At 44.7% G+C, this 25,349-nt stretch overlaps 1 protein-coding gene across 1 annotated transcript in view; it reads right to left on the bottom strand.

Moving 5' to 3' along the window:
- LOC136627047 (probable cation-transporting ATPase 13A5) overlaps positions 1-25,349 on the bottom strand; it is a 159,600-nt gene that overhangs the window by 27,298 nt on the left and 106,953 nt on the right. The window contains exons 21-26 of the mRNA XM_066601998.1: positions 22,733-22,812; positions 22,613-22,655; positions 6,946-7,055; positions 5,921-6,017; positions 3,904-3,976; positions 3,608-3,782 (exon numbers count right to left, since the gene is read on the bottom strand). Coding sequence (XP_066458095.1) covers positions 3,608-3,782; positions 3,904-3,976; positions 5,921-6,017; positions 6,946-7,055; positions 22,613-22,655; positions 22,733-22,812 — 578 coding nt within the window. The remainder of the gene's footprint in view (positions 1-3,607; positions 3,783-3,903; positions 3,977-5,920; positions 6,018-6,945; positions 7,056-22,612; positions 22,656-22,732; positions 22,813-25,349) is intronic.

Here is a 25,349-nt window from a genome sequence, read left to right as displayed (position 1 = left end):
CGAGCATCTCGAGTACCCTAATACTCGAACGAGTATCAAGTTCGGACGAGTACACTCGCTCATCTCTAATCGTGATATTAAACACAACATATTCAAAAAAAATTTCAATGCATAAGGAAGGGTACTATACCCCTCAATTATAACAGGTAAATTCATCCCAATCAGGAAGGAATGATCACTTCTTGCCTTGGATGGCACCTCTTGCACTGGATGTAGCAGGGTGGGTTCTTCTTCTTTGTGTCTCCCACAATTTTGTTGGTCTTTGGGGATGGGGGTCCTGGGATCCCTGCTCTTGTGGGGTGTCAAATGCAATGTTGGACAGTTGTAGAGCTTCCTGTCCCTCAGACAATGATCGAACGGCATGATTTCGACCTTCAATTTGAAATTATAGCAGAAATGGAAATCCCCATCTGTAGCAAATCTGTGCTCTCTGTAGGGCTAAGATTATGGGGCGAAGTTGGCATCTTCTTTCCAAAGTGGACGGGGCCAGATCCGTGAAGAGTTGAACCCCCAGCTCTGTCCCTGGTAGAGGTGAAAAGCTCCTGGCTGCAGACAGAATCATATCCCTAGCCTCCGGATAGTGGAAGTTGAGAATAATATCTCTGCGTAAATTTGTTACAGGGTTTGCTCAAGGCTCTATGGATGTGATCCATCCGGAATAAGTTGACGTCCGTCTGTGGGAGAAGGGCTTGAATCAAATTTACTGCTGTGCTTTTTAGTGCAGTAAAGCATTCGCGAAGGCCTCTAATTTTCAAGTTGGCTCTCCTAGAATGGTTCTCTAGATCCTCCAGATTTAGCTCCATCAACTCAATTTTAGTTTTGTTCTTGTCGATTCAAGCCTGATCTGCATCTAGGGTAGCAATAACCTCATCCATCTTTGTCTCGACTTCGTCAGCACGTTGAGATAAATCCTGTAGTTGTTTTGAGATTTCGGAGACTGTCTGATGATGCTCATTTTTGAACAGCAGTCTGATATTGTTATGTAAGGTTTTCACGTCAAACTTTTGGGCAGGGTCCGTATTGTCCTGTGAGTTCGATGGTGCCTCGTCATGAACTGATGTAGAGGAGGATGGATCTCGTTCTTGTTCCATCATAGTTGTTAGTGGGAACGAAAAATGTCTGGGTTAGTCTGTGTAGAGCTGTGAGATGAGGAGCTTCTCTGTTTTCCAGTCATCCGTAGTATAAGGTTATTCAGCTCAAAATATAGGGAATTAGTCCTTTCATTAGATCTGGCTATGCAGCCCGTTACCAGCCTCCACAGACTCCTCCAGCAGAGACATGGGCTTCCTCCAGATGCCACCTCACCTCAGCCCTGAGTCAGCTCTCCCTCCAGGGCATGCAACAGCTGTAACAGGTAATTAGATGCACTCCTCACTCCACCCCCCCACCCACCTCCATGCACCCGCCGGACCTCTCACTGCTCCACTCCCCCGAACCTGCTTCTTGCCAGCCACTCCACCAGATGCTCCCAGTGGGAGTTCCTTCTGTTGCTGTATGCAGGTCCCTGCTTCCAGCTGAGGGGATCACGGATCCGCTGCTGCACTCGTGCGTCCCGTGGGTGCAGGGGAAATCTAGGCCCCAGCTTCTGCTGCTTCTTTAGGCCCAACAGGCTGCGGTGTCTCGGACAAGCAGGAGAGGTGGGAAATCTCTCCACTTAGGGCTGGAGGCCCAGGGGCACTCCTACAGGGGCTACACAGGGGTACATTCTGGCTTTTTTAATATTAAGGCCTGAGAGCTGCTTTTCCATGCATCAACTCACTTTGCTTGCTTAGCCACGCACCCCAAAACTGCTCTGTTATTTCCTAATTTGCTGTATTTTATAACTTTTTTTCATAAAACGAACTTTCTCTTATCTTCACACAAACAGAAAATTTATTCCTGCAAAATTACACATTTCCACAGCTTCCCCTTCTAATTTTTATTTCCTAAACTATTATCTATTTTCTATAACCACAATGCATATTTCTTAGTAGTATAACTGTTGAATAGGGAATAACTTGAAGCTCCTGGGCTCCAATACAAAATCTGTATCAGAGCTCCCCTACCTACCATGTGCCTTTTTATAATCCTTTCATATGGCAGAGGGGCTTTTTGCGCCAAGATCTGAGTGCAACTGACAATTCTGCATCCCCCTTCCCCCATAGCTATTCCCCTTTTATTCAAGAAATTACAGTTTGTACTGATTTGTTAGTGTGAAAAAGGAAGAGAGACAGGGGCATGTTGATTGGAGCTTTCAGAAAAGGAAGTTGGCGGGAGCATGTTTACAGGGAATGGCTTTTCAGCTCTGACCTTGCAGATCTACAAGCAGATGCAACTGAGTAAAGGCCCATTTACATGTAACGATTATCGCTCAAAATTCGATCAACCGATCGAAAATGAGAGATAATCTTTACATGCAAACACGGACATTGTGCACTTTTCGTTTCAACAATGATTTTAAGGTGAATTTAAAATTCATCAAGTTTAGATACTGGAGATAAAGCAAACACATTTATCTCTCAGTAAGTTGCAGGCTGTTACCACTGTGGGGAGCCTGCAAATAACATTGCAAAGTATTGACAGCCTGGATGAGAACAATGCAGCTGTGTGCACAGCTGGGCATGTGACTAATCACAGGCTGGGTTCTGCAAATCTAACGTTTGTGCACCCATTCAGATGGCATGGGCCCCGGCGCATATACGGCAAGGCCCCCATCCCGTTGCCCCTTCCCAACCCCTCGCTGGGTTGCCTCCTCTCTCCTCCCCCTTGGGAGGGAGCGGGGCGGAGCGAAGCGTTGCCCTGTCCCACCTTCTCCCATTGCTGGCTGAGGACAAGGGGTGGGGAGGGAGCTTAGCTCCCCCCCATCCTGGCCCAATGTCCGCAGCCAGCAATGGGAGGAGGCGGGATGGCGTGGCACTTAGCTCTGCCTCTGTCCCGTCCCTTCCCATTACAATCAGCCGCAGGGGAGGAGAGAAGGGGGAGGGAGTTTAGCAGTCACGCTGCTAAACTCCCTCCCACCTCCCTTCTTTGGCCGCTGTCATTGGCTACCATAGGACCCCATGCAGCGGCAGACATATTCTGGCCCAAAAGATAGTTTCAGGACTATCCTTACGGGCCGGTGTGAAAGTGCTTATCACTTTATTGGCCCGGCTGGGCACTTTTACACCGCGGAAATACAGCCATGTGATCTGATGAATTGGAATCCAATGCATCAGATCATAGCATATATTGGCTGGCCGTGAAAACAGCGACTGATATACGCTCATGTATATTATGTGTTTTAGAAATTTTTTCTTCCTCACTAGATGGTTTTGAAAAATCTATCACACAGTGTGTTAAACTATGTTAAAGTTGGCATTTATTCTATTTTTAAGCTGACTAAATCTAACAGAAAAATAACAAACCAGAAATTACCCCAATTGTTTTCATGACGAAGGTGTAAATGCCCTTTCTTTGTACAAAATTAGCAAATGTGCAATTAACATAACGTTATCATGGTATGATAATTAATTATCATTTTTCATATGTCCAATTGCAACAAAATTATACTGCATAAAATGTATACGTTTATGAACTAATCATCATACATTGCAGTGACACCTGTGGTGACTTCAATTACCACATTTACCTGAAGACATCACTTTCATTGAACCATGGCTGTTGTTGAAGCAGACAGAAAGCTGTGGATTGGACAATTAAAGCAAAAGCGAGGTGCATGAAGATAGAGAGTAATAAAGGAGGAGAGATAAGTTGTCCTGATGGTCTGTAAGGAGCCAACTTTCGGGCTGGATAGTTTAAACTCACTAGGAAAATAAAGAAACGAATAGTTATTCAAACTCCTAGAAAGACAAAAATGTGTTACTAGTGTCCAAATGTCAGCTATATGAGTGGAAATAGTCATATAAAAAGTAAAAATATACTCACTAGTCAGGGTAACTGTGATGTTGATAGCCAAGTCTTGCATGAGGTACTGGTAGTTCCCGAGAAGTGTTTGTTTCTGAGAAAACACACTTACAATTCATGATTTAAACATAATTTGGATTAAATGTTCAAATTAAACAATGTTGTACAATATGCTGTCTCTGAATTCCACATCAAAATCCGCAGTGCTAACTTTGGATTTTGATGCAGAATTGCTGGATTATGCTATTTTCCTTTTTTTAATCAAATATTTTTATTGAAATTTTAATAAATACACCCATTCAAATAAAATACATACATAGACATATTTTAGCTATTTTTACTTCTAGTTTTACCAGAGGAGTGACAATATTCAGTTTTGAACTAACACAGTAAAGGCTAATCCAGAGTTGTCAATCCATGTGAACCAAAGATCTTAAAACTTCTTTAACTCCTTAAGGACATGGCCTATTTTGGACTTAAGGACGCAACTATTTTTGGCAGATTTTCATCTCCATTTTTCAAAAGCCATAACTTTTTTTACTTTTGTGTCGATGCGGCCATATAAGGGCTTGTTTTATGCCCTTCTGTCCTGCCATGTCTTATCGCTTATACAGTGATCCCAGGCCATGGCAACAGGCTCGGCTCTCTGCTATTATATCACGAGAGCCCGGCAACTTCACAGAGGGAGCATGCTACCTCTGTGAACCCTTCCCATCTATGACGGTTACCGCTGCGGGATAGCGCGAGATCAGTCACGATCTCGCGCTATTCCTATGACGTAAGGGTACGTCATTTTGTGGGAAGTACCCTGCTCCCATGACGTACCCTTACGTCATGGGGAGGGAAGGGGTTACAGTTTCTTTTTTATATATATAGATGCTTTTCCATTCCTACAAGCCAATTAACAGGATTTATAAATTATCTGTTGGAAGTAAGAGAGTATTCTGCTATTTTCAATTTTGCACCAAAATCCGCATGTTAGCAGTATAGATTTTGTTGCTGAACCTTCTGCAGGATGGCATATTCCGCCATCCTGTTCTCCTGTGTGAAAAGTCCTTTAGAGTTTATCTTCAAAATCCTGATTTTGGTAGTTTCCCAGTAATAGATTCACCAATGTGATGCATATTGATTTGAGCTACTTGCACTTCTCTTTTCTGCCTTTCATAGGGGAACATAGTCATTAGCCCTCTCCTTACAATATTTATTAATTCTGGAATTTCTTATTTCTATCTTTTGCTGAGCATTTCTCATGACCATAAGAATTCCAGGCTGCGGCATATATACACTGCACCCGACCGTGTAAATGGGTGAGAAAAACGCAAATTATTGCCGCGACTCAATTGCAGCTTTTTTTTGCCACTCATGCGTTTTTTTTGGCTGCCTATATGCGCATCGCCTATGTAAAATAGACCTTAAGCTAGTGATCCTCAGTTCTGAGGAGATGTTACGAATGGAAACATCATCTCTGTTGTAGCATGGAGTGATTACAGTCCTTGTCTCTCTGTCCACATTTGCTTGCATATAGGGAGCCATCTTCCATGATTCACCAACTGCAAATCCTTATCTCCCTGTTGGTTCCTAACGACCATGGGATGTAAATAATAGTGATAATAACCTTGATTCCTTGCTATCAAATACTTGTCTTGCACCTTTGTATAGTTGATTTCAAGCTGCTAAAGTTCCAAGAAACACTATAAAGGCAGCAGAAATATTTGCAAGAACACAGACAGCAACACGGCGCCGAGTGCAGTGTGCATTGGTCACTGTTGTCAACTGTAGGCTTTCTTTTAGAAGCTACATTCAGGATTTAACATTACTAACATACAGTAATGTTATCTTTACTGATACAATGTCCTTGCATTTCAATTATTAGTATTCATCCCAAAAGTCAGAATGCCCATGGTGTCAAAAAGCTTTTGATCAGCAATGTATATTATAAGACTACGAAAAATGCTATTGTTTTTAGTTGTGGAGAAAAATAGCAAGATAGCTTTACATGACATTCATGTTAGCAAAGGTGAAAGAGTAGAAGTCATACCCAAAAAAGAAATAATATGCAAACTATTCCAATGAACTGAAACATGGTTAAGAATTTGAAGACAGCAAATGATGTAGCAAGAGTATTCCGACCTTCCCTGCATAAAAACACAAAATGTTTGTTATGTGTAATAGGAAAACATTCACTGGAGTTTTTATAAGTAAAACTTTAATGTTTGAGTTAGAAAAATATTTTGTAGTCAAGAAATATCATGAAAAACTATAAAAAAAACATATTGAAAATATAAAAGAGCATTAGAGATGAGCGAACATACTCGGTTCGGGTGTTTTTGGACTCGAGCACCGCTTTTTCCGAGTAACTGACTACTTGGAAGAAAAGATTCGGGGGGTGCCGGGGGTGCGCGGGGGGTTGCAGAGGGGAGTGGGGGGGGGGGGGGGGGCTGAGAGAGAGTTCCCCCTGTTCCCCACTGCTAGCTGCCGCTCCCCCCGGCACCCCCCGAATCTTTTCGTCCGAGTAGTCAGTTACTCGGAAAAAGCGGTGCTCGAGTCCGAAAACACCCGAACTGAGTACGTTCGCTCATCTCTAAAGAGCATGAATGTTGTGAATATTCATTACTTTGAGTTTGGCTTATCTGCAATATCAATATCAAATCAAATCTATCAAATACAGCAATATGAAATACTGCAATGTCAAACGTAATCCATGGACAAAATCGGTGGTGCTCCGCATTGATCCTACACTGACCCATATGTAAAGAATATATTAATGTTTAGGCTCAAACAACCATTCTAAAACAAAAAAGACAGAGGAGATTTGAAAAACAATCCTATACACAATACGAGGTATGTTTACAATATGCCTTATGGATGATTACATTTTTTTATGTAATTAATTTTTTTAATGTCCTCTTTAATAACTGTTCCCTTTTCCATGATAATCTAAACCTTTGGGGAAAATGAGTGTAGAAGTTGTGCAGAAAAATGTAGGCTTTTTGTTTTAAATAAAAAAATTAATGAGTATAACATTTCATTATGATGTATCTTATAGATTGATACCAAACTTACTTCATGAGCAAAGGAACACATTCGATATTTGGAATTTTGGAAGTAAATGGAGATGCAACAGAGGCTTCTAATTCAGAAAGTGAAATTCCAGTATGAGCCATTTTAAGTGCCTGTGAGTGAAAAATATATAAATTATAATTAGTTTGCATAATCAACACAAATCTCTGTTATATTTATATTCTGTGCTTTATTGAGGAACATTCCTAACTGCCTAGGTTTTCCTATTGGTGCTTCCAGAATCAAAATCACCTGCACATTTGGAATTAGACAGCATAGCCAATATAGGATAATTTGGTTTAAAATGCACAACTTGGCCATAAAAATCTCTGTGTGTCTGAGAAGACTTGCAAGTCACTGGGTTTTACTTTTTACAACCATAGTAACAGACTGTGCCAAAAATATAATCTCGCAATTATCTTGTATCTTTGTATTGGCAAAGACATGTACTCTATCCAAAGTCTGATTTATAGTAGCTAATCCCTTCCTGCCCTAAACTGTGTGTGAAAGGCACTTTCAGAGTAAAAACTATTTTTAAAAATCCCATACATTTGGTATTATCACATCCACCATTAACTAATAATGGCCTATCCTAAGCTTAGGTCATCAATAGTTTTTGCCTGAAAAACCCCTTTAACCCTTTGCAATCCAATTTTGGATTCAGGGTTTCCTAGCAGGTTTTCTCTTTCTGCCATTATACAATAGTGCCATCTGCTGGCTAGAGCCAATACTGCGGCATAGGACATGCTGGAAAGGCTCCTGACAACAGAGCGGCCAGTAATCTACAGTAAGAATACCCTGCCAGACGCCTTCTGACATCAGAGCTGTACAGCCTTCAATCAGAATGTATTTAGACGTCAGACAGTGGATTGGAAAGGGTTAACTCCTTAACGTCATGGTCTATTTTGGCTATGAGAATGCAATGATTTTCTTTGCAATTTTCATCTCCCCTTTCCTATAGCCATAGCTTTTTTTATTTTTCCATCAACATGGCTATATGAGGGCTTGATTTTTGGGTGGCGAACTGTAGTTTTTATTTATACAATTTTGGGTACATATAATATATTGCAAAACTTTTATTACTTTTTTTGAAAGCAGTGAGAGAGAACACATCTAGCCGCAGCTAAACTTTCTCCCTCTTCCTTTGCGGGCAGCTCCCATAGAAGCCTATGGGAGCCACCAGCTGATAGAATCCAAAAGATGGGGCAAGAGTTATCTTTTCCAGCCGCAAAAAAAACAGTGGCCGGCATATTTGGATGTGATGCTCTACTATTGCGGCTGCGTTGTTTTGATGCAGCTAAAAATCGGCAATCTGAGCGAATACTGTGGAATGCAATGCTTCACATGGTCGCGCTTTTAGGCCAACGTTTTATCGCGGCAAAATAGCCATCATAAAATGCGCATGTTAATAAGGCCTTAAATGAGATAATAATTAGAGATGAGCGAACGTGTTCTTCCGAGCTTGATATTCGTGCGAATATTAGGGTGTTCGGGATGTTCGTTATTCGTAACGAACACCATGCGGTGTTCTGGTTATTTTCACTTCCTTCCCTGAGACGTTAGCGCGCTTTTCTGGCCAATTGAAAGACAGGGAAGGCATTACAACTTCCCCCTGTGACGTTCAAGCCCTATATCACCCCCCTGCTGTGAGTGGCTGGGAAGATCAGGTGTCACCCGAACATAAAAGTCGGCCCCTCCCGCGGTTCGCCTCAGATGCGGTGTGAGTTAGATGAGGGACAGTGCTGTTTGTACCGGAGCTGCTGTAGGGAAAGAATTGGTAGTTAGTGTAGGCTTCAAGACCCCCCAAAGGTCCTTATTAGGGCCACTGATAGCTGTGTGTTGGCTGCTGTTAGCAGTGGCAATTTTTTTTTTCTCAAAATCGCCTCTGCAGACCGTTGCACCTGGCATTAGGGACAGAAGTGCTGCATAGGCAGGGAGAGTGTTAGGAGTGAGTGTAGCCTTCAAGAACCTCAACGGTCCTTTCTAGGGCCATATTTATCCGTGTGCAGTACTGTCCAGGCTGCTGTTAGCTGTGCTGCATTTTTTTTTGCTTCTCAAAATCGCTTCTGCAGAGCATTGCACCCTCCATTGATACTGCAGGGAAAGAATTGTATAGGCAGGGCCACAACACAGTTATTATTCATTGAATATACGCAGTGCTGCCTTTTGCTTGTAAAACAAGTGAAAATAATTCTATTTGTCCTGCCTCTGTCCGTCCTAAGGGCGGTGGACACGTGTCGGCTGCGTGTGACACCTTTAAAAATCATACGCACCCAGCTACGTTTTACTCCTGGCTTCGCCATTTGCTTTCCTTAATTGGGAAAAAAAATACCTGCTCTGCCACAGTTAATAACTCTGCTACCCTCACGTTCTGTGACACATTAGCAGGGACACAGCACAGTTATTAAACTTCTCATGTTCATAGAATATACGCAGTGCTGCCTTTTGGTGCCAAAAAACGGAAAATAATTCTATTTGTCCGGCCTCTGTCCGTCCTAAGGGCGGTGGACACGTGTCGGCTGCGTGTGACACCTTTAAAAATCATACGCACCCAGCTACGTTTTACTCCTGGCTTCGCCATTTGCTTTCCTTAATTGGGAAAAAAAATACCTGCTCTGCCACAGTTAATAACTCTGCTACCCTCACGTTCTGTGACACATTAGCAGGGACACAGCACAGTTATTAAACTTCTCATGTTCATAGAATATACGCAGTGCTGCCTTTTGGTGCCAAAAAACGGAAAATAATTCTATTTGTCCGGCCTCTGTCCGTCCTAAGGGCGGTGGACACGTGTCGGCTGTGTGTGACACCTTTAAAAATCATACGCACCCAGCTACGTTTTACTCCTGGCTTCGCCATTTGCTTTCCTTAATTGGGAAAAAAAATACCTGCTCTGCCACAGTTAATAACTCTGCTACCCTCACGTTCTGTGACACATTAGCAGGAAAACAGCACAGTTATTAAACTTAGATTATTCATTCACTAGAGGCAGTGGGGCCTTTCGTTTTCAAAAAAGGTAAAAAATTATATTTGGCCTGCAGTCTTGCGCCAATTTATTTCCTGCCTGTGAAATCAAATCACTGGTAATACAGCATGCTGAGGGGTAGGGGTAGGCCTAGAGGACGTGGACGCGGCCGAGGACGCGGAGGGCCAAGTCAGGGTGTGGGCACAGGCCAAGCTCCTGATCCAGGTGTGTCGCAGCCGACTGCTGCGCGATTAGGAGAGAGGCACGTTTCTGGCGTCCCCACATTCATCGCCCAATTAATGGGTCCACGCGGGAGACGGTTATTAGAAAATGAGCAGTGTGAGCAGGTCCTGTCCTGGATGGCAGAAAGTGCTTCGAGCAACCTATCGTCTACCCGCAGTTCTGCGCCGTCCACTGCTGCCAATCCGAATCCTCTGTCTGCTGCTCCTCCTTCCTCCCAGCCTCCTCACTCCACTACAATAACACCTGCTCAGGAGCGGGAGCACTCCCAGGAACTGTTCTCGGGCCCCTGCTTAGATTGGGCAGCAGCGGTTCCTCTCCCACCAGAGGAGTTTATCGTCACTGATGCCCAACCATTCGAAAGTTCCCGGGGTCCGGGGGAAGAGGCTGGGGACTTCCGCCAGCTGTCTCAACAACTTTCTGTGGGTGAGGAGGACGATGACGATCAGACACAGTTGTCTTGCAGTGAGGTAGTAGTAAGGGCAGTAAGTCCGAGGGAGGAGCGCACAGAGGATTCGGAGGAAGAGCAGCAGGACGATGAGGTGACTGACCCCACCTGGTGTGCAACGCTTACTCAGGAGGACAGGTCTTCAGAGGGGGAGTCAAGGGCATCAGCAGGGCAGGTTGCAAGAGGCAGTGCGGTGGCCAGGGGTAGAGGCAGGGCCAGACCGAATAATCCACCAACTGTTTCCCAAAGGGCCCCCTCGCGCCATGCCACCCTGCAGAGGCCGAGGTGCTCTAAGGTCTGGCAGTTTTTCACAGAGACGCCTGACGACCGACGAACAGTGGTGTGCAACCTTTGTCGCGCAAAGCTCAGCCGGGGAGCCAACACCAACAGCCTCACCACCACCACCATGCGCAGACATATGATGGCCAAGCACCCCGCAAGGTGGGACGAAGGCCGTTCAGCGCCTCCGGTTTGCACCCCTGCCTCTCCCCCTGTGCCCCAACCTGCCACTGAGATGCAACCCCCCTCTCAGGACACAGGCACTACCGTCTCCTGGCCTGCACCCACACCCTCACCTCCGCTGTCCTCGGCCCCATCCAGCAGTGTAGTTCAGCGCACCGTCCAGCCGTCGCTTGCGCAACTGTTGGAGCGCAAGCGCAAGTACGCCGCCACGCACCCGCACGCTCAAACGTTAACCGTCCGCATAGCAAAATTCATCAGCCTTGAGATGCTGCCGTATAGGGTTGTGGAAACGGAGTCCTTCAAAAGTATCATGGAGGCGGCGGCCCCGCGCTACTCAGTTCCCAGTCGCCACTACTTTTCCCGATGTGCCGTCCCAGCCCTGCACGACCACGTCTCCCGCAACATTGTACGCGCCCTCACCAACGTGGTTACTGCCACGGTCCACTTAACTACGGACACGTGGACAAGCACAGGCGGGCAGGGCCACTACATCTCCCTGACGGCACATTGGGTGAATTTAGTGGAGGCTGGGACAGAGTCAGAGCCCGGGTCGCTCACGTCCTACCCACCCCCAGAATTGCGGGCCCCAGCTCGGTGGTGGTATCTGCGGAGGTGTATGCTTCCTCCACTAAAGCACCCTCCTCCTCCTCCTCCTCCTCCTCTGTCTCGCAATCAAGATGTGTTAGCAGCAGCATGTCGCCAGCAGTCGGTGTCGCGCGGTGTGGCAGCACAGCGGTGGGCAAGCGTCAGCAGGCCGTGCTGAAACTACTCAGCTTAGGCGATAAGAGGCACACGGCCCACGAACTGCTGCAGGGTCTGACACAGCAGACCGACCGCTGGCTTGCGCCACTGAGCCTCCAACCGGGCATGGTCGTGTGTGACAACGGCCGTAACCTGGTGGCGGCTCTGCAGCTCGGCAGCCTCACGCACGTGCCATGCCTGGCCCACGTCTTTAATTTGGTGGTTCAGCGCTTTCTGAAAAGCTACCCACGCTTGTCAGACCTGCTCGTAAAGGCGCGCCGGCTCTGTGCACATTTTCGCAAGTCCCACACGGACGCTGCCACCCTGCGCACCCTGCAACATCACTTTAAGCTGCCAGTGCACCGACTGCTGTGCGACGTGCCCACACGGTGGAACTCTACGCTCCACATGTTGGCCAGGCTCTATGAACAGCGTAGAGCTATAGTCGAATACCAACTCCAACATGGGCGGCGCAGTGGGAGTCAGCCTCCTCAATTCCTTTCAGAAGAGTGGGCCTGGTTGGCAGACATCTGCCATGTCCTTGGTAATTTTGAGGAGTCTACCCAGGTGGTGAGCGTCGATGCTACAATCATTAGCGTCACCATTCCTCTGCTATGCATCTTGAGAAATTCCCTGCAAACCATAAAGGCAGCTGCTTTGCGCTCGGAAACGGGGGCGGGGGAAGACAGTATGCCGCTGGATAGTCAGGGCACCCTCCTGTCTATTTCTCAGCGCGTACAGGAGGAGGAGGAGCATGAGGAGGATGAGGAGGAGGGGGAAGAGACAGCTTGGGCCGCTGCTGATTGCCTGTCATCCTTTCAGCGTGTATGGCCTGAGGAGGAGGAGGAGGAGGAGGATCCTGAAAGTGATCTTCCTAGTGACGACAGCCATGTGTTGCGTACAGGTACCCTGGCACACATGGCTGACTTCATGTTAGGATGCCTTTCTCGTGACCCTCGCGTTGCACGCATTCTGGCCACGACGGATTACTGGGTGTACACACTGCTCGATCCACGGTATAAGGAGAACCTGCCCACTCTGATTCCCGAAGAGGAAAGGGGTTCGAGAGTGTTGCTATACCACAGGACCCTTGCGGACAAGCTGATGGTAAAATTCCCAGCCGACAGCGCTAGTGGCAGAAGGCGCAGTACCGAGGGCCAGGTAGCAGGGGATGTGCGTAGATCGAGCAGCATGCACATCCCAGGCAGTGCAACAGTCTTTAAGGGCCTGGCCAGCTTTATGGCTCCCCACCAAGACTGTGTCACCGCTCCCCAGTCACGGCTGAGTCGGCGGGAGCACTGTAAAAGGATGGTGAGGGAGTACGTAGCGGATCGCACGACCATCCTTGGTGACGCCTCTGCCCCCTACAACTACTGGGTGTCGAAGCTGGACACGTGGCCTGAACTAGCGCTGTATGCCCTGGAGGTGCTTGCTTGTCCTGCGGCTAGCGTCTTGTCGGAGAGGGTGTTTAGTGCGGCTGGGGGAATCATCACAGATAAGCGTAGCCGCTTGTCAACCGACAGTGCCGACAGGCTAACACTCATCAAGATGAACAAAGGCTGGATTTCCCCATCTCCACCAGCGGACAGCAGCAATACGTAAGCAATACGTAGGCTGCACCCGCGGATGGAAGCTACGTTCTCTCTCACCATCCAAAACGGGGACATTTCTGCTTCATCAATCTGTGTCTAATATTCCTCCTCCTCCTCCTGCTCCTCCTCCTGAAACCTCACGTAATCACGCTGAACGGGCAATTTTTCTTAGGGCCACAAGGCTCACTCAAATAATTTTTCTGAACAATTTTTATAAGTTTCAATGCGCTTAAAAGCGTTGGAACTTTAACTTGAACCAATTTTTCGTTACACTGGGCTGCCTCCAGGCCTAGTTACCACTTAAGCCACATTAACCAAAGCGATTCACCTGCCATCTTGGTTGGGCATGGCCAATTTTTACTGAGGTACATTAGTACTGTTGGTACACCAAATTTTTGGGGCCCTCACCTACAGTGTAATCATAGCAATTTGTATGTTCTTCGCCTGCACTCATGGTACAGAAAGGTGTGTGGGGTTGGCCTACACTTTAGCTACATAAATGTAACCTCCGTCTCTGCTCCACTTCTCACTTTACTAACTCCCCACTTCCACTCTCAGATCACAACCTTCTCTCTTTCTCAATCAGGCACCCTAGCATCTCCCCTGACCCTCCTATCTATCGCACCTCTAGGAACCTCCAGTCTGTCCGCACTAAACAGTTTGCCGAAGCTATTCAGTCCTCCCTATCGCCCATCTCTCGCCTCCCCTGCCCTAACCTGGCAGCCGAATACTACCACACCACCCTCAGCCGTGCCTTGGATGAAGTGGCACCGCCCGTGATGCGAGCTGTCAAACGCAGACCACGGCAACCCTGGCTCAAGTCCCAAACGCGCTTCATCCGGCGGTGCTCTAGGTGCGCCGAGCGGCTGTGGAGAAAGTCAAAGCTGCCAGCAGACTTCCTCCACTTCAAATTCATGCTTAAAATGTATAACCTAGCCCTTCACCATGCCAAACAAGTTTATTTCACCTCCCTTGTCTCCTCACTATCCCACAACCCCAAACAACTCTTTGAGACCTTTCACTCCCTCCTCAGCCCCAAGGAACAGGCCCCTGCGACAGACCTGACTGCTGGAGAGCTAGCTGCCTATTTCAAAGAAAAAATTGACCACATTCGAAAAGAAATCTCTGAAAGCTGCGTGGTTAGCCCTGATCCCAGCTTCATCAGCACTGCACCCAGCACCTACTCACTATCTACGTTAGAACCAACGACAGAGGAAGAAGTCTCCAGGCTCCTTTCCACTGCCCGCCCTACCACCTGCGCCAGCGACCCTCTCCCCTCTCACCTCCTCCGCTCCCTTTCCCCAGCTCTCATTACTCACCTTACCACAATCTGCAACCTCTCCCTAACCTCTGGCACTTTTCCCTCCTCATTCAAACACTCCATTATATCCCCTCTGCTTAAAAAACCAACCCTGGACCCGACTAATGCTGCTAACTACCGACCCGTCTCAAACCTCCCCTTTATCTCCAAATTACTGGAACGCCTGGTCTACTCCCGGCTTACTCGCTTTCTCTCTGACAACTCACTCCTCGACCCCCTCCAGTCTGGTTTCCGCTCTCTACACTCGACCGAAACTACCCTTACAAAAGTAACAAATGACCTGATGACTGCAAAGTCGAGAGGATATTACTCTCTACTAATCCTCCTTGACCTGTCTGCTGCATTTGACACTGTCGACCATAATCTCCTTCTCACTATGCTCCGCTCTATTGGGCTAAAGGATACTGCTCTCTCCTGGTTCTCCTCCTACCTCTCTGACCGCTCTTTCAGTGTTTCCTTTGCTGGTTCTATCTCTGCTCCACTTCCTCTGGCTGTCGGGGTACCCCAGGGCTCGGTCCTTGGTCCCCTTCTTTTCTCTATCTATACTGCCCCAATTGGACAAACCATCCACAGATTCGGCCTCCAATACCATCTCTATGCTGACGACACCCAACTATACACCTCCTCTCGTGAAATCTCTGGACCATTCCTCCAAAATATCACCGACTGTCTGTCCGCTGTCTCTAACACTATGTCCTCCCTTTTTCTCAAACTAAACCTCTCTAAAACTGACCTCCTTGTCTTTCCACCTTCTAACCGACCTCCCCTCAACATCTCCATTCCAGTGTCTGGCACCATCATAACCCCCCGACGGCATGCCCGATGCCTTGGCGTCACACTGGACTCTGACCTCTCCTTTGCCCCCCATATCCAATCTCTGGCCCAAACATGCCACATGCACCTCAGAAATATTGCTAAAATACGTCCGTTCCTAACCACGGACACGCTAAAGACGCTCGTGGTTGCGCTCATCCACTCCCGGCTTGACTACTGCAACTCGCTACTCATTGGCCTCCCCCGCACTAGACTCGCTCCGCTCCAATCCATACTAAATGCAGCAGCTAGACTCATTTTTCTATCCAGTCGTTATTCAGACGCCTCTGCATTATGCCAGTCGCTGCATTGGCTGCCCATCCACTGCAGAACTAAATTTAAACTCCTCTACCTCACTCACAAAGCTCTGCATGGCGCTGCACCACCATACATCGCCTCCCTACTGTCAGTACACCACCCAGCCCGCTCACTCCGATCGGCTAACACCCTCAGACTAAACACCCCTGTAATACGAACCTCTCATGCTCGCCTACAGGACTTCACTAGAGCAGCACCCATCCTCTGGAATGCTCTACCCCAAGGCATCCGGACAATTCCCGATGCACGAAATTTCAGACGTGCCTTAAAAACGCACCTCTTCAGGGAAGCATACCAAATCTCCTGACCTAGTCCCCTGCCCCTCACTATGGTGCTCCACCCTGTTTGCCTTCTGATAAATGATCTGTACATAATATTTCCTATTGCCTGTGTTCCCCACCCCCTGCACCTCCTGTACCACCCCCAACCCATTTGTGTCTAACCCAATGTACCTTATATTGTAATTGTTGTATTGTTTTGCATTTATCCATGCCTGAAAGCGCTGCGGAATAAGTTGGCGCTATACAAATAAAGATTATTATTATTATTATTACTTGGGCCTTGGCTATACTAAGGCTACTGACATGGAACGAAGACTGCGCTCTCGCTATACTGCTTCGGAATTGTTACTGGGGCCTGTCTTGAGTGCTACTATTGCTGACATGGAACGAAGACTGCGCTCCCGCTATACTGCTTCGGAATTGTTACTGGGGCCTGTCTTGAGTGCTACTATTGCTGACATGGAACGAAGACTGCGCTCCCGCTATACTGCTTCGGAATTGTTACTGGGGCCTGTCTTGAGTGCTACTATTGCTGACATGGAACGAAGACTGCGCTCCCGCTATACTGCTTCGGAATTGTTACTGGGGCCTGTCTTGAGTGCTACTATTGCTGACATGGAACGAAGACTGCGCTCCCGCTATACTGCTTCGGAATTGTTACTGGGGCCTGTCTTGAGTGCTACTATTGCTGACATGGAACGAAGACTGCGCTCCTCCTATAATGCTGCTAGTGATATGTTAGTGGGGCCTGTCCTAATGCTACGGCTGAAATGTTACGAATTCTGGCCTCTGCCTATACCGCTGCTAATGGTATGTCTCTGGGGTGTGGAAACAGAGGCTTCCCAAAGACATGATAGCGGCGAGGCCATTTCCCACCAACGCGGTTACTGTAAAGGTGCATATAACCACGGACACGTGGAGAGGACACGTAGTGCCTCAAAAACATCCCCCTCCTCCTCCAACAGGGAAAACATTGTTGGCAAATGCCTTTACATTGGTTCGTCTGGTGGCAGTCCAAGAATTTCACCTTTACCGACACAACGAGAGCCCCCACACCATCCCCCCGCCACGGCCCACTTAATCCTGGCCGCATTCCGAAAACCAACAAAATACAACCGTGCTACTAGGTCCTCAGTCACCACCACATTACCACCAACGCGGTTACTGTTAAGGTACATATTACCAGTCTGACTGGGGCATGCAGACACCTTGACAGAATGAATAGTGTGTGGCACATAGGTTCCCCATTGCTATGCCCACGTGTGCAGCTCCTGATGGCGGTGGCAAAGGATTCTATTTCTCATTGCTTCTGTACAGCATTGTGGGCTATCGCCCCGCCCCTTTTAAAGAGGGCCGCTGCCTAGCCATGCCAACCCTCTGCAGTGTGTGCCTGCGATTCCTCCTCATGGCAGACGCACTTCTAAATAGACATGAGTGTGGCGTGGCATGAGGGCAGCTGAAGGCTGCGCAGGGACACTTTGGTGTGCGCTGTGGGGGGGAGGGGGGGCGGTTGGTCAGCATGTAACCCAGGAGAAGTGGCAGCGGAGTGTCATCCAGGCAGTGATTGTGCTTTGTTGTAGCTAGTGTGGTGCTTAGCAAAGGTATGCCATGCTAATGAGGGCTTTTCAGAAGTAAAAGTTGTTGGGAGGGGGGGGGGGCCCACTCTTGCCGGTATTGTGGCTTAATAGTGGGACCTGTGAACTTGAGATGCAGCCCAACATGTAGCCCCTCGCCTGCCCTATCCGTTTCTGTATCATTCCCATCACTTTCTTGAATTGCCCAGATTTTCACACATGAAAACCTTAGCGAGCATCGGCGAAATACAAAAATGCTCTGGTCGCCCATTGACTTCAATGGGGTTCGTTGTTCGAAACGAACCCTCGAGCATCGCAGGAAGTTCGTTCCGAATAACGAACACCCGAACATTTTGGTGTTCGCTCATCTCTAATAATAATGTTTTTCTGTGGGTCATTACGATTACGACGATACCAAAAGTATTATAATTTTTTACATTTTTTTCCACTTTTGCACAATAAAAACACATTTTGAAAATTATTTTTACATTGCTGCATTCAAAGTCCCAAAACGTATTTATTTTTCCATAGTCGAAGCTTTGTGATGGATTGATTTTTGGGTGACAAGCTGTAGGTTTTATTTGCACCATTTTGGAGTACATAGGGCTTTTTTGATCACTTTCATTGCGATTTTTGGGAGTCAAAATGAACAAAATAAGCATTTTGTCTTTGTTTTTTAGTTGTTTTTTTCTCCATGGTTTTTGCAGTGCAGGATAAATAGGATGCTCCATTTATTGTACAGGGCATTACAGATATGGTGATACAAAATGGGTGGAATTTTTAACCTTTTTTTACTAATAGGGAAAAATAGGCTAAAAGGGGTATTTCTTGTTATTTTTTACACCATTTTTTTACATTCTTCTTATCCCTATAGGGGACTTGAACCATAACAGCCTTGATCACCATGATAATGTATTACAGGAGTTCTGTACTCCAATTTCTTATCACTTACAATAGCGATCATAGACGATGGTAAGTCAGGGCACCGGTATCTGATGTCCTGTTGCAATGGCCACCCATCGACCCTTGGTGGTTACATTGCCAGGGTCTGATGATATCACAGATGGAGCACAGTCCCTATCTGAACCCTTTAACATGCCGTGATCTACACATATTGCAGCATATAGGGGGTTAACAGTGGGAATTGCTGTCCTTATGTATCCCTGTTGTTGCAGCGGGAGGCTGGCTATCAGTAACAGCCAGCTCCTACTGCAGGATTGTGCAGGCTCAGCTTCACCTGCACCTTACACATGATGTACATTTATGTCTTGTTGCGTTAAGTACCACGCAGCCAGGATGTAAATCTATCTCCTGTGTTGTTAAGAGTATAAAGGGGGTTGTACCACAATTGTTTTTTATCACCTATCCATAGATGAGACCCCCACTTATCCCAAAAAATAGAGGTCTAATGTCCTGTCTCTTTCGTAATTGCAAGCTTGAATGGAGAGGAAGTCACGCATGTTCGGTGCCACTCCATTCATTTCAATGGGACTGATGGAAATTCTGAGTACATGTGCTTAATGGAGTACCACTGTGCATGCAAGACTGCCACTCCATTTAATCTCCACCTTAATGCATAGGGTGTAGTAAGTTCAAAGTGAGGAGCAAGAGGGTAAGGGGGGTGGAGGGACGCCCAGGACCCTATTCTTGGAACTGATGGGAGTATCAGTAGTGAGACCCCCATTGATCAGTTTTTATCATCTATCCTGTGGATAGGTGATAAAAGTCAGTAGTTGTACAACCCCTTTAATAACCACCATGCTATAATGCATTGCAATAGTCCAATGTATTATAGGTAAAAATAATTTTTAAAAGTTGCATAATTAAAGAATAAGAATAAAACATTTTTTTTCAAGAAAAAAAGTTTATATTTTATAAGACTTTTAAAATGTAGAAAAAACACATACCTCCCATATATTCTCGAGTATAAGCCTAGTTTTTCAGCACAAAAAAATGTGCCGAAAAAGCCCCCCTCGGCTTATACTCGAGTGAGGTAAAAAAAAAAAATGCAATACTGACCTCTCAGCCAGCGTCTGTGTCCCTGATGCGATGCTCTCGCTGGCGGTGCGACAAGCTGCTTCGGACTTTTTCCCATTGTCATCTCCCTGGCTTGGTTTTGAATTCCCCCACCATCAGTGCTGTGTACTAAGCACTGTGATTGGATACTAGAGCCTCCTTACAAGGGGTCAGTTTTCCCTGAAAAATGATCCTGGCTGTGATTGGCTGGCGCTCAATCCAATCACAACTCTAAGTTACACAGCGCTGATGGCAGGGGAATTCAAAACCAAGCCAGGGAGATGACAGCAGGGAGAAGTCTGAAGCAGCTTGCCGCACCACCAGGGAGAGCATCGCGCTGTCGACACAGACACCGGCTAAGAAGTGAGTATTTCATTTTTTTTTAACCTAGTATATACTCGAGTATAGCTAGGCTTATACTTGAGTCAATAAGTTTTACCAGTTTTTTGTGGTAAAACTTATTGACTCGGCTCATACTCGGGTCGGCTAATACTCGAGTATATACGGTAGATCATATCCCATAATCATAACCAGCAGTTTAATTAATACTTTTATAAACTGTAGGTTTCGTTTAAAGTAGCATAAAACATGCATATGATGGTAGAAGTAGGCTGAGAGTCATTTTGAATTTTTTTAATATTGTTTTTATAGTTCTTAAAAGTCCTTGCTTCTCATTAATTTACTCCAATGTTTAATTATTTAAACTTTTATTTGTTTCAATTTCTTGGTGAAGAAAAGGTTTGCTGGGATAGTGGGGATAACCTCCTTTGTGGTGCCATTTAAGTCCTTCAGTCACATCAAATTTGGAAAAAACTCTTGAAAATGTCACTTTTTTTATTGGACATTTGGATTTTATGTCTTATGTAATATACTCAATTGTCTTCCTTGCATTTTTAGCCGTTCAGTAACATAACTAATTTTAGCCGTAAAAAAAAGTGAATCACTTCCCTTTTTGTGTTCCAGCTTCCCTATTTTGTCAGCAATGTCAACAATGCTTATTTTGTCAACAGTGTTTATAGGAACCAATTTCTGGTGCATAGAATGTAGGGAAAATCTTTTATTTTCTATTTTTTGATGGGGCAATGGAAAAAAAGCAATTTTACTATTGTCTTTTGGGATTTTTTTTTCTTCAAATGTTTAACATTTGGTAAATATTACTTAACATTTGTAACTTTATTGCACTCGTTATTACGATTATGACAACACTAAATTTGTAGAGGTCTTATTTTGTTTTACTACTTTTGTACAATATAAACACTTTTGTTGTACAAAAAAAAGACTTTTTGTGTGGCTCCACATCACAGGTCCTGATAGTTCCGATTTTTCCAATGACAGAGCTGTATGAATTTTTTTCAAGAATAGAAGGTCTCTGAATGATTCCAAATTCTGCAGCAGGACATTGACTTCAAACATACAGCCAATGTCATTAACAACTATCTTTGATGTAAGGCCAGGAGTCCTTGCAAGTAATGATATGACCCCCACAGAGGCCAGAAAAGTGTGAGCAAGCCTACATCCACAGAAGATCTGTAGTTAGAATTGATGTGGTTTTCAAGTTAAATGCTGGTCAGACCAAACATTTATTGGGGGCAGATTTCCTTTTGTTAATTCACATTGCATTTTGTTCATTGACATAAAAAAAAACTATTGACAATTCTGTTTCTGAAAGAAATTCTTATTTTGCAGCATTTGTTCCACACCTGCCTAAACATTTTATGCAGTGTTAGGCCTCAGTCACACGGGCGCATCGGCACCCATACACCAGCGCCGATGCGCCCGTGTGACTGCAGGAAGGAGACGGACGTACCTGCAGACGGCCGTCTCTCTGCAGCGCCGTAGGAAAGAACACATGACCGGCAATGAAGCCGGTCACATGTTCTTTCCTCCAGCACTGCAGAGAGACGGCCGTCTGCAGGTACGTCCATCTGCTGGTGTCAGTCACACGGGCGCATCGGCGCCGGTGTACGAGTGCCGATGCGCCCGTGTGACTGAGGCCTTATATATACCTTTTTGATTAATATTAATTTCTGTTTTGCAAAAGCAAGATCAACAGAAAACAGCTATTTTGTCATCTTTTGTTCTAGTTTTTAATGGAATTTACCATGATGGATAAATAATGTATTGTTTTATAATAGAGGTTGTTATTGATGTGGTGATACCAATTTTGGGGTTTTTTTAAATACCTAAAGCCTTATGTCAGTAGCAAAAAAACTCTTTTTGTATTTCTTTAAAAATGTTTAAATGCCTTGGTCAGCAGTCTGCAGGGTTATATGATATAGAAGAGTAATTAGATTAGCAAGACCCTTCATGTATAACAATCAGAAAGCAAATATGCTCTTTGGTGGATCGGAGGGTGATAACATGAACAAAAATTCATGTCACAGTTATCCTCAGACAAGGGGAGAAATAGGAGCATCACAGATCTTCTCTTCAGCCTGCTCACCCCTGCCCTTCCCTCTCAACTCTGCACACCAACTGAAAAGTGACAGCTGTAAATTTAATATTACCAACCCCACTTCAAAAGACTTTAGCTGCGTTTCTGTAATTGTTACTGAAATACTTTTGATGTCATTCTAAAGCTAAAATCCTTAGCTTTAAAGTTAAGCCTTCATCAAAAGCTTGTTCATATCACTGATAGAACTAGAGCTACAGCCATTTGAAATAGAATGAGCTCTGTTCTTCCAAAATTGTAATGTCCTTTTGCAGCAGTAGACCCTGTCCTAAACTTTGGGGTTAATATTCATTAACTTTAATAGCTTTCCATAACATCTTAATGAAGATTTAAGAAATAAAATTTGTATGAGTATTTAATGTAATAAGACTCTTACTTCAATTTTTACTGATAACTAATATATCACAATACATCCATTTTTATTTTACCATGTTAACATCGCCTTACCCCACAGTCATTGGCTCCATCTCCACACATACCAACAAAGTAGCTAAAACAAAAAAAATAATTGAATTAGATTTGCATATGGGCTTTTAGCAAAGAAGAATACATTTGTTTTCAACTTACTCTAATTTTTGAAGCTCATCAACAAGACTGGATTTTTGCTTTGGAGTCATTCTGGCAAAAATAGTTCCATTTAATAGTATCTTTAAAAGAATAAAATATATATACTGCATGTAAAATACATAGTTTGACAAAATGTCATATAATTTATTTTATTATTTGGTTTATAATGGTAACAATAGAGTTTCCTTTACCGACACAGTACAGTATTTTTATGGTTAATGTGACCTGAAATATTGTTGTGAGTGTCATGCCTTATGGTGTGTTACCACATCTTGCATGAAAATATACTGTTTTTTATAACAAAAAAAGTCATATTTTCAGGTAATTACAGAAGATCACACAATTTTAATTTAACAAAACAACTGCTATATGGTGAATTAAAGTAATATGGGAAAAAAAAAATCTAAAAAGTTCTGAAGTCAAATCTTGAAAGATAATAAGAAGTAAACAAAAAGAAGGAATAAAACTTAGGTCTTCAAAATAAATGATACACATGCAGTAAGTATATGAAATTCGTATTCAGAAAATAATGTTTATTTATACACCCTGTCAAAAAAAAATCAAACACCAGAGGAGTTTTTAGAATTGAATGAAACTTTCCTGGGCGATTATAACATTGATATAAGAGCAAAAGGATAGTTTATTGTGGAAAACTGAGCACTTGAAGGGAGGCTCTAGTACCATGTTGTTCAACTCTAGCTAGGATGCAAGATGTGATACGGACGGGCATGGAGGCATACAAGTTCCATATGGTAACCTTGCAGCATATCAGCCCACATTTGTTGAAACTGAGCCTGTAGACCATGCAAACTTGTAGGCTGTCAATGTTAGTGCCCCAGATGGTCCCGTTCATGTTCCATTGGTGATAAATCTGTCGCCCGGGCAGGCCCCAGAAGTTTGGCAATGTTGTGGAGGCATTCCTGTGACACTCTTGCTGTGTGCGTCTAAGCATTAGCCTGCTAGAAAATGCCACTTGGAAGCCCTGCCATTAGACTGCAGGATGTCCTGGACATATCACTGATCTGTCATTGTCCCTCGCAGCACTACTAGGAGTGACCAACTGTAGTATTCGATAGACCCTCAAATGATCACACTAGCAGTGGCGGCAGTGTACCCCTCCAAACTAAAGGTTGGATTGAGGCACTCACCTATAGGTCTTCAGACACAAACATGGCTGTCAGCAGTGCCCAAACTAAACCTGGATTTGTGGCTGAAGACAACCTAGTTCAACACTATCAGTCCAGTTTCATCTTTCATAACATAACTGCAAATGGAGGCAACGGTGGATAGGTGTCAAATGCAGTACACATAATGTGTTCAGTGGGTCCAAACGTCCTTCAGTTAAATGGTTCTGAAAAGACACAGGGCCTGTAACAATGGTGCCACCTGTCTCTGGATGGTGGACAATGAAACAGTTGGAGATATTGGTGGTCTGTCGAGAGTGTCCTGAGCCTGGCCACATTACGTGCATTCCCCCATGCATTCAATGGTCCCTACACCTCCTAACAGTCAGGTCAGAACTGTCCAGGGGGCAATTTTTTGATACGACGATACAGCTCGTTCCAATAACACAAAGCTCTCAAACTCTGTAAAATGGGCAAAATCTCTTTGATTGCATCATAGAGGCATGTCTAGTGGTCAACAAGCTCTACACAAATGGAAAATGAGTTAGACTATGCACAAGTAGCCTTGTCTTCTTATAGGCCAAGGGTCGAACCATTTTCAGGCCCTCAAGTAGCAAGGCCAGTCATCTAATCACGCCACAACTCTAATAATTTGTATATTTTCATGTAATGTAACTGCATGCTGAGTTTGCAGCAAAACGTCAACTCCTTCTAGGTGCTTGTTTTTTTTTTGCTTTTTTTTTTTACAAAGAGTGTATAATGTACTGTATGCAAAATCTATTAACATTCAACAATATTCTAAAGATTCCTTTAAATAATAGGGTAGGTATTATTTGAACATAGGTAATCAAATCCCAGTTGCACAATAATAAATAATGAATTCAACCTTTTTGGCAAACCTCTTTGTATTGAAGATATGAATAAAACATGTATATGAAACATACTGATGTTGATGAAGGATAGCTTATCAAGTATTCCAAAGTAAGTTCTCCTGGACTAACACGGCAAGAAACCTAAATAAATATTCTTATTTACTTGTACAGTGCTATTAACACATAAAGAAACATGAACTATTTACAAAGTTGCCATAGTTGTATATCCAAAATTTACCCTCGTGGTCCGCGAAAAGGAGACTTCAAGGGTTTGTTACAGAAGATATGCAAGCAGATAGTGGGTACAAAACAGAATAGAGCTTAACTTATTGAGTGTTTTGTTGGGGAGCTAAAACTAGTACCGTTGGTGAGTTGGAAATTTTTCCAAGGCTTCCAAATATGTACGAAGTTTGGGTGTTGTCTTCTTACAAACTCCTCCAACCTTTAGATTGTGTCTAGCTTATTGATTAAAAGGTTAATAGAGGGATGTTCACAATTTCTCCAGAGAGCTGCAACAAGCAAATTGCAGGCTATGATCACTTGGGTAGTTTAGTCACCTTTATTGGAGTGAAAACAGTTTAGAGGGGGCTCAAAGAATAGAAAGGGGGGCTTTAAGTGCAA

The sequence above is a fragment of the Eleutherodactylus coqui genome, chromosome 1 (assembly GCF_035609145.1).
Source record: "Eleutherodactylus coqui strain aEleCoq1 chromosome 1, aEleCoq1.hap1, whole genome shotgun sequence".
NCBI classification, from domain to species: Eukaryota; Metazoa; Chordata; class Amphibia; order Anura; family Eleutherodactylidae; genus Eleutherodactylus; species Eleutherodactylus coqui.
This window is presented reverse-complemented; position numbering and strand designations above follow the sequence as displayed.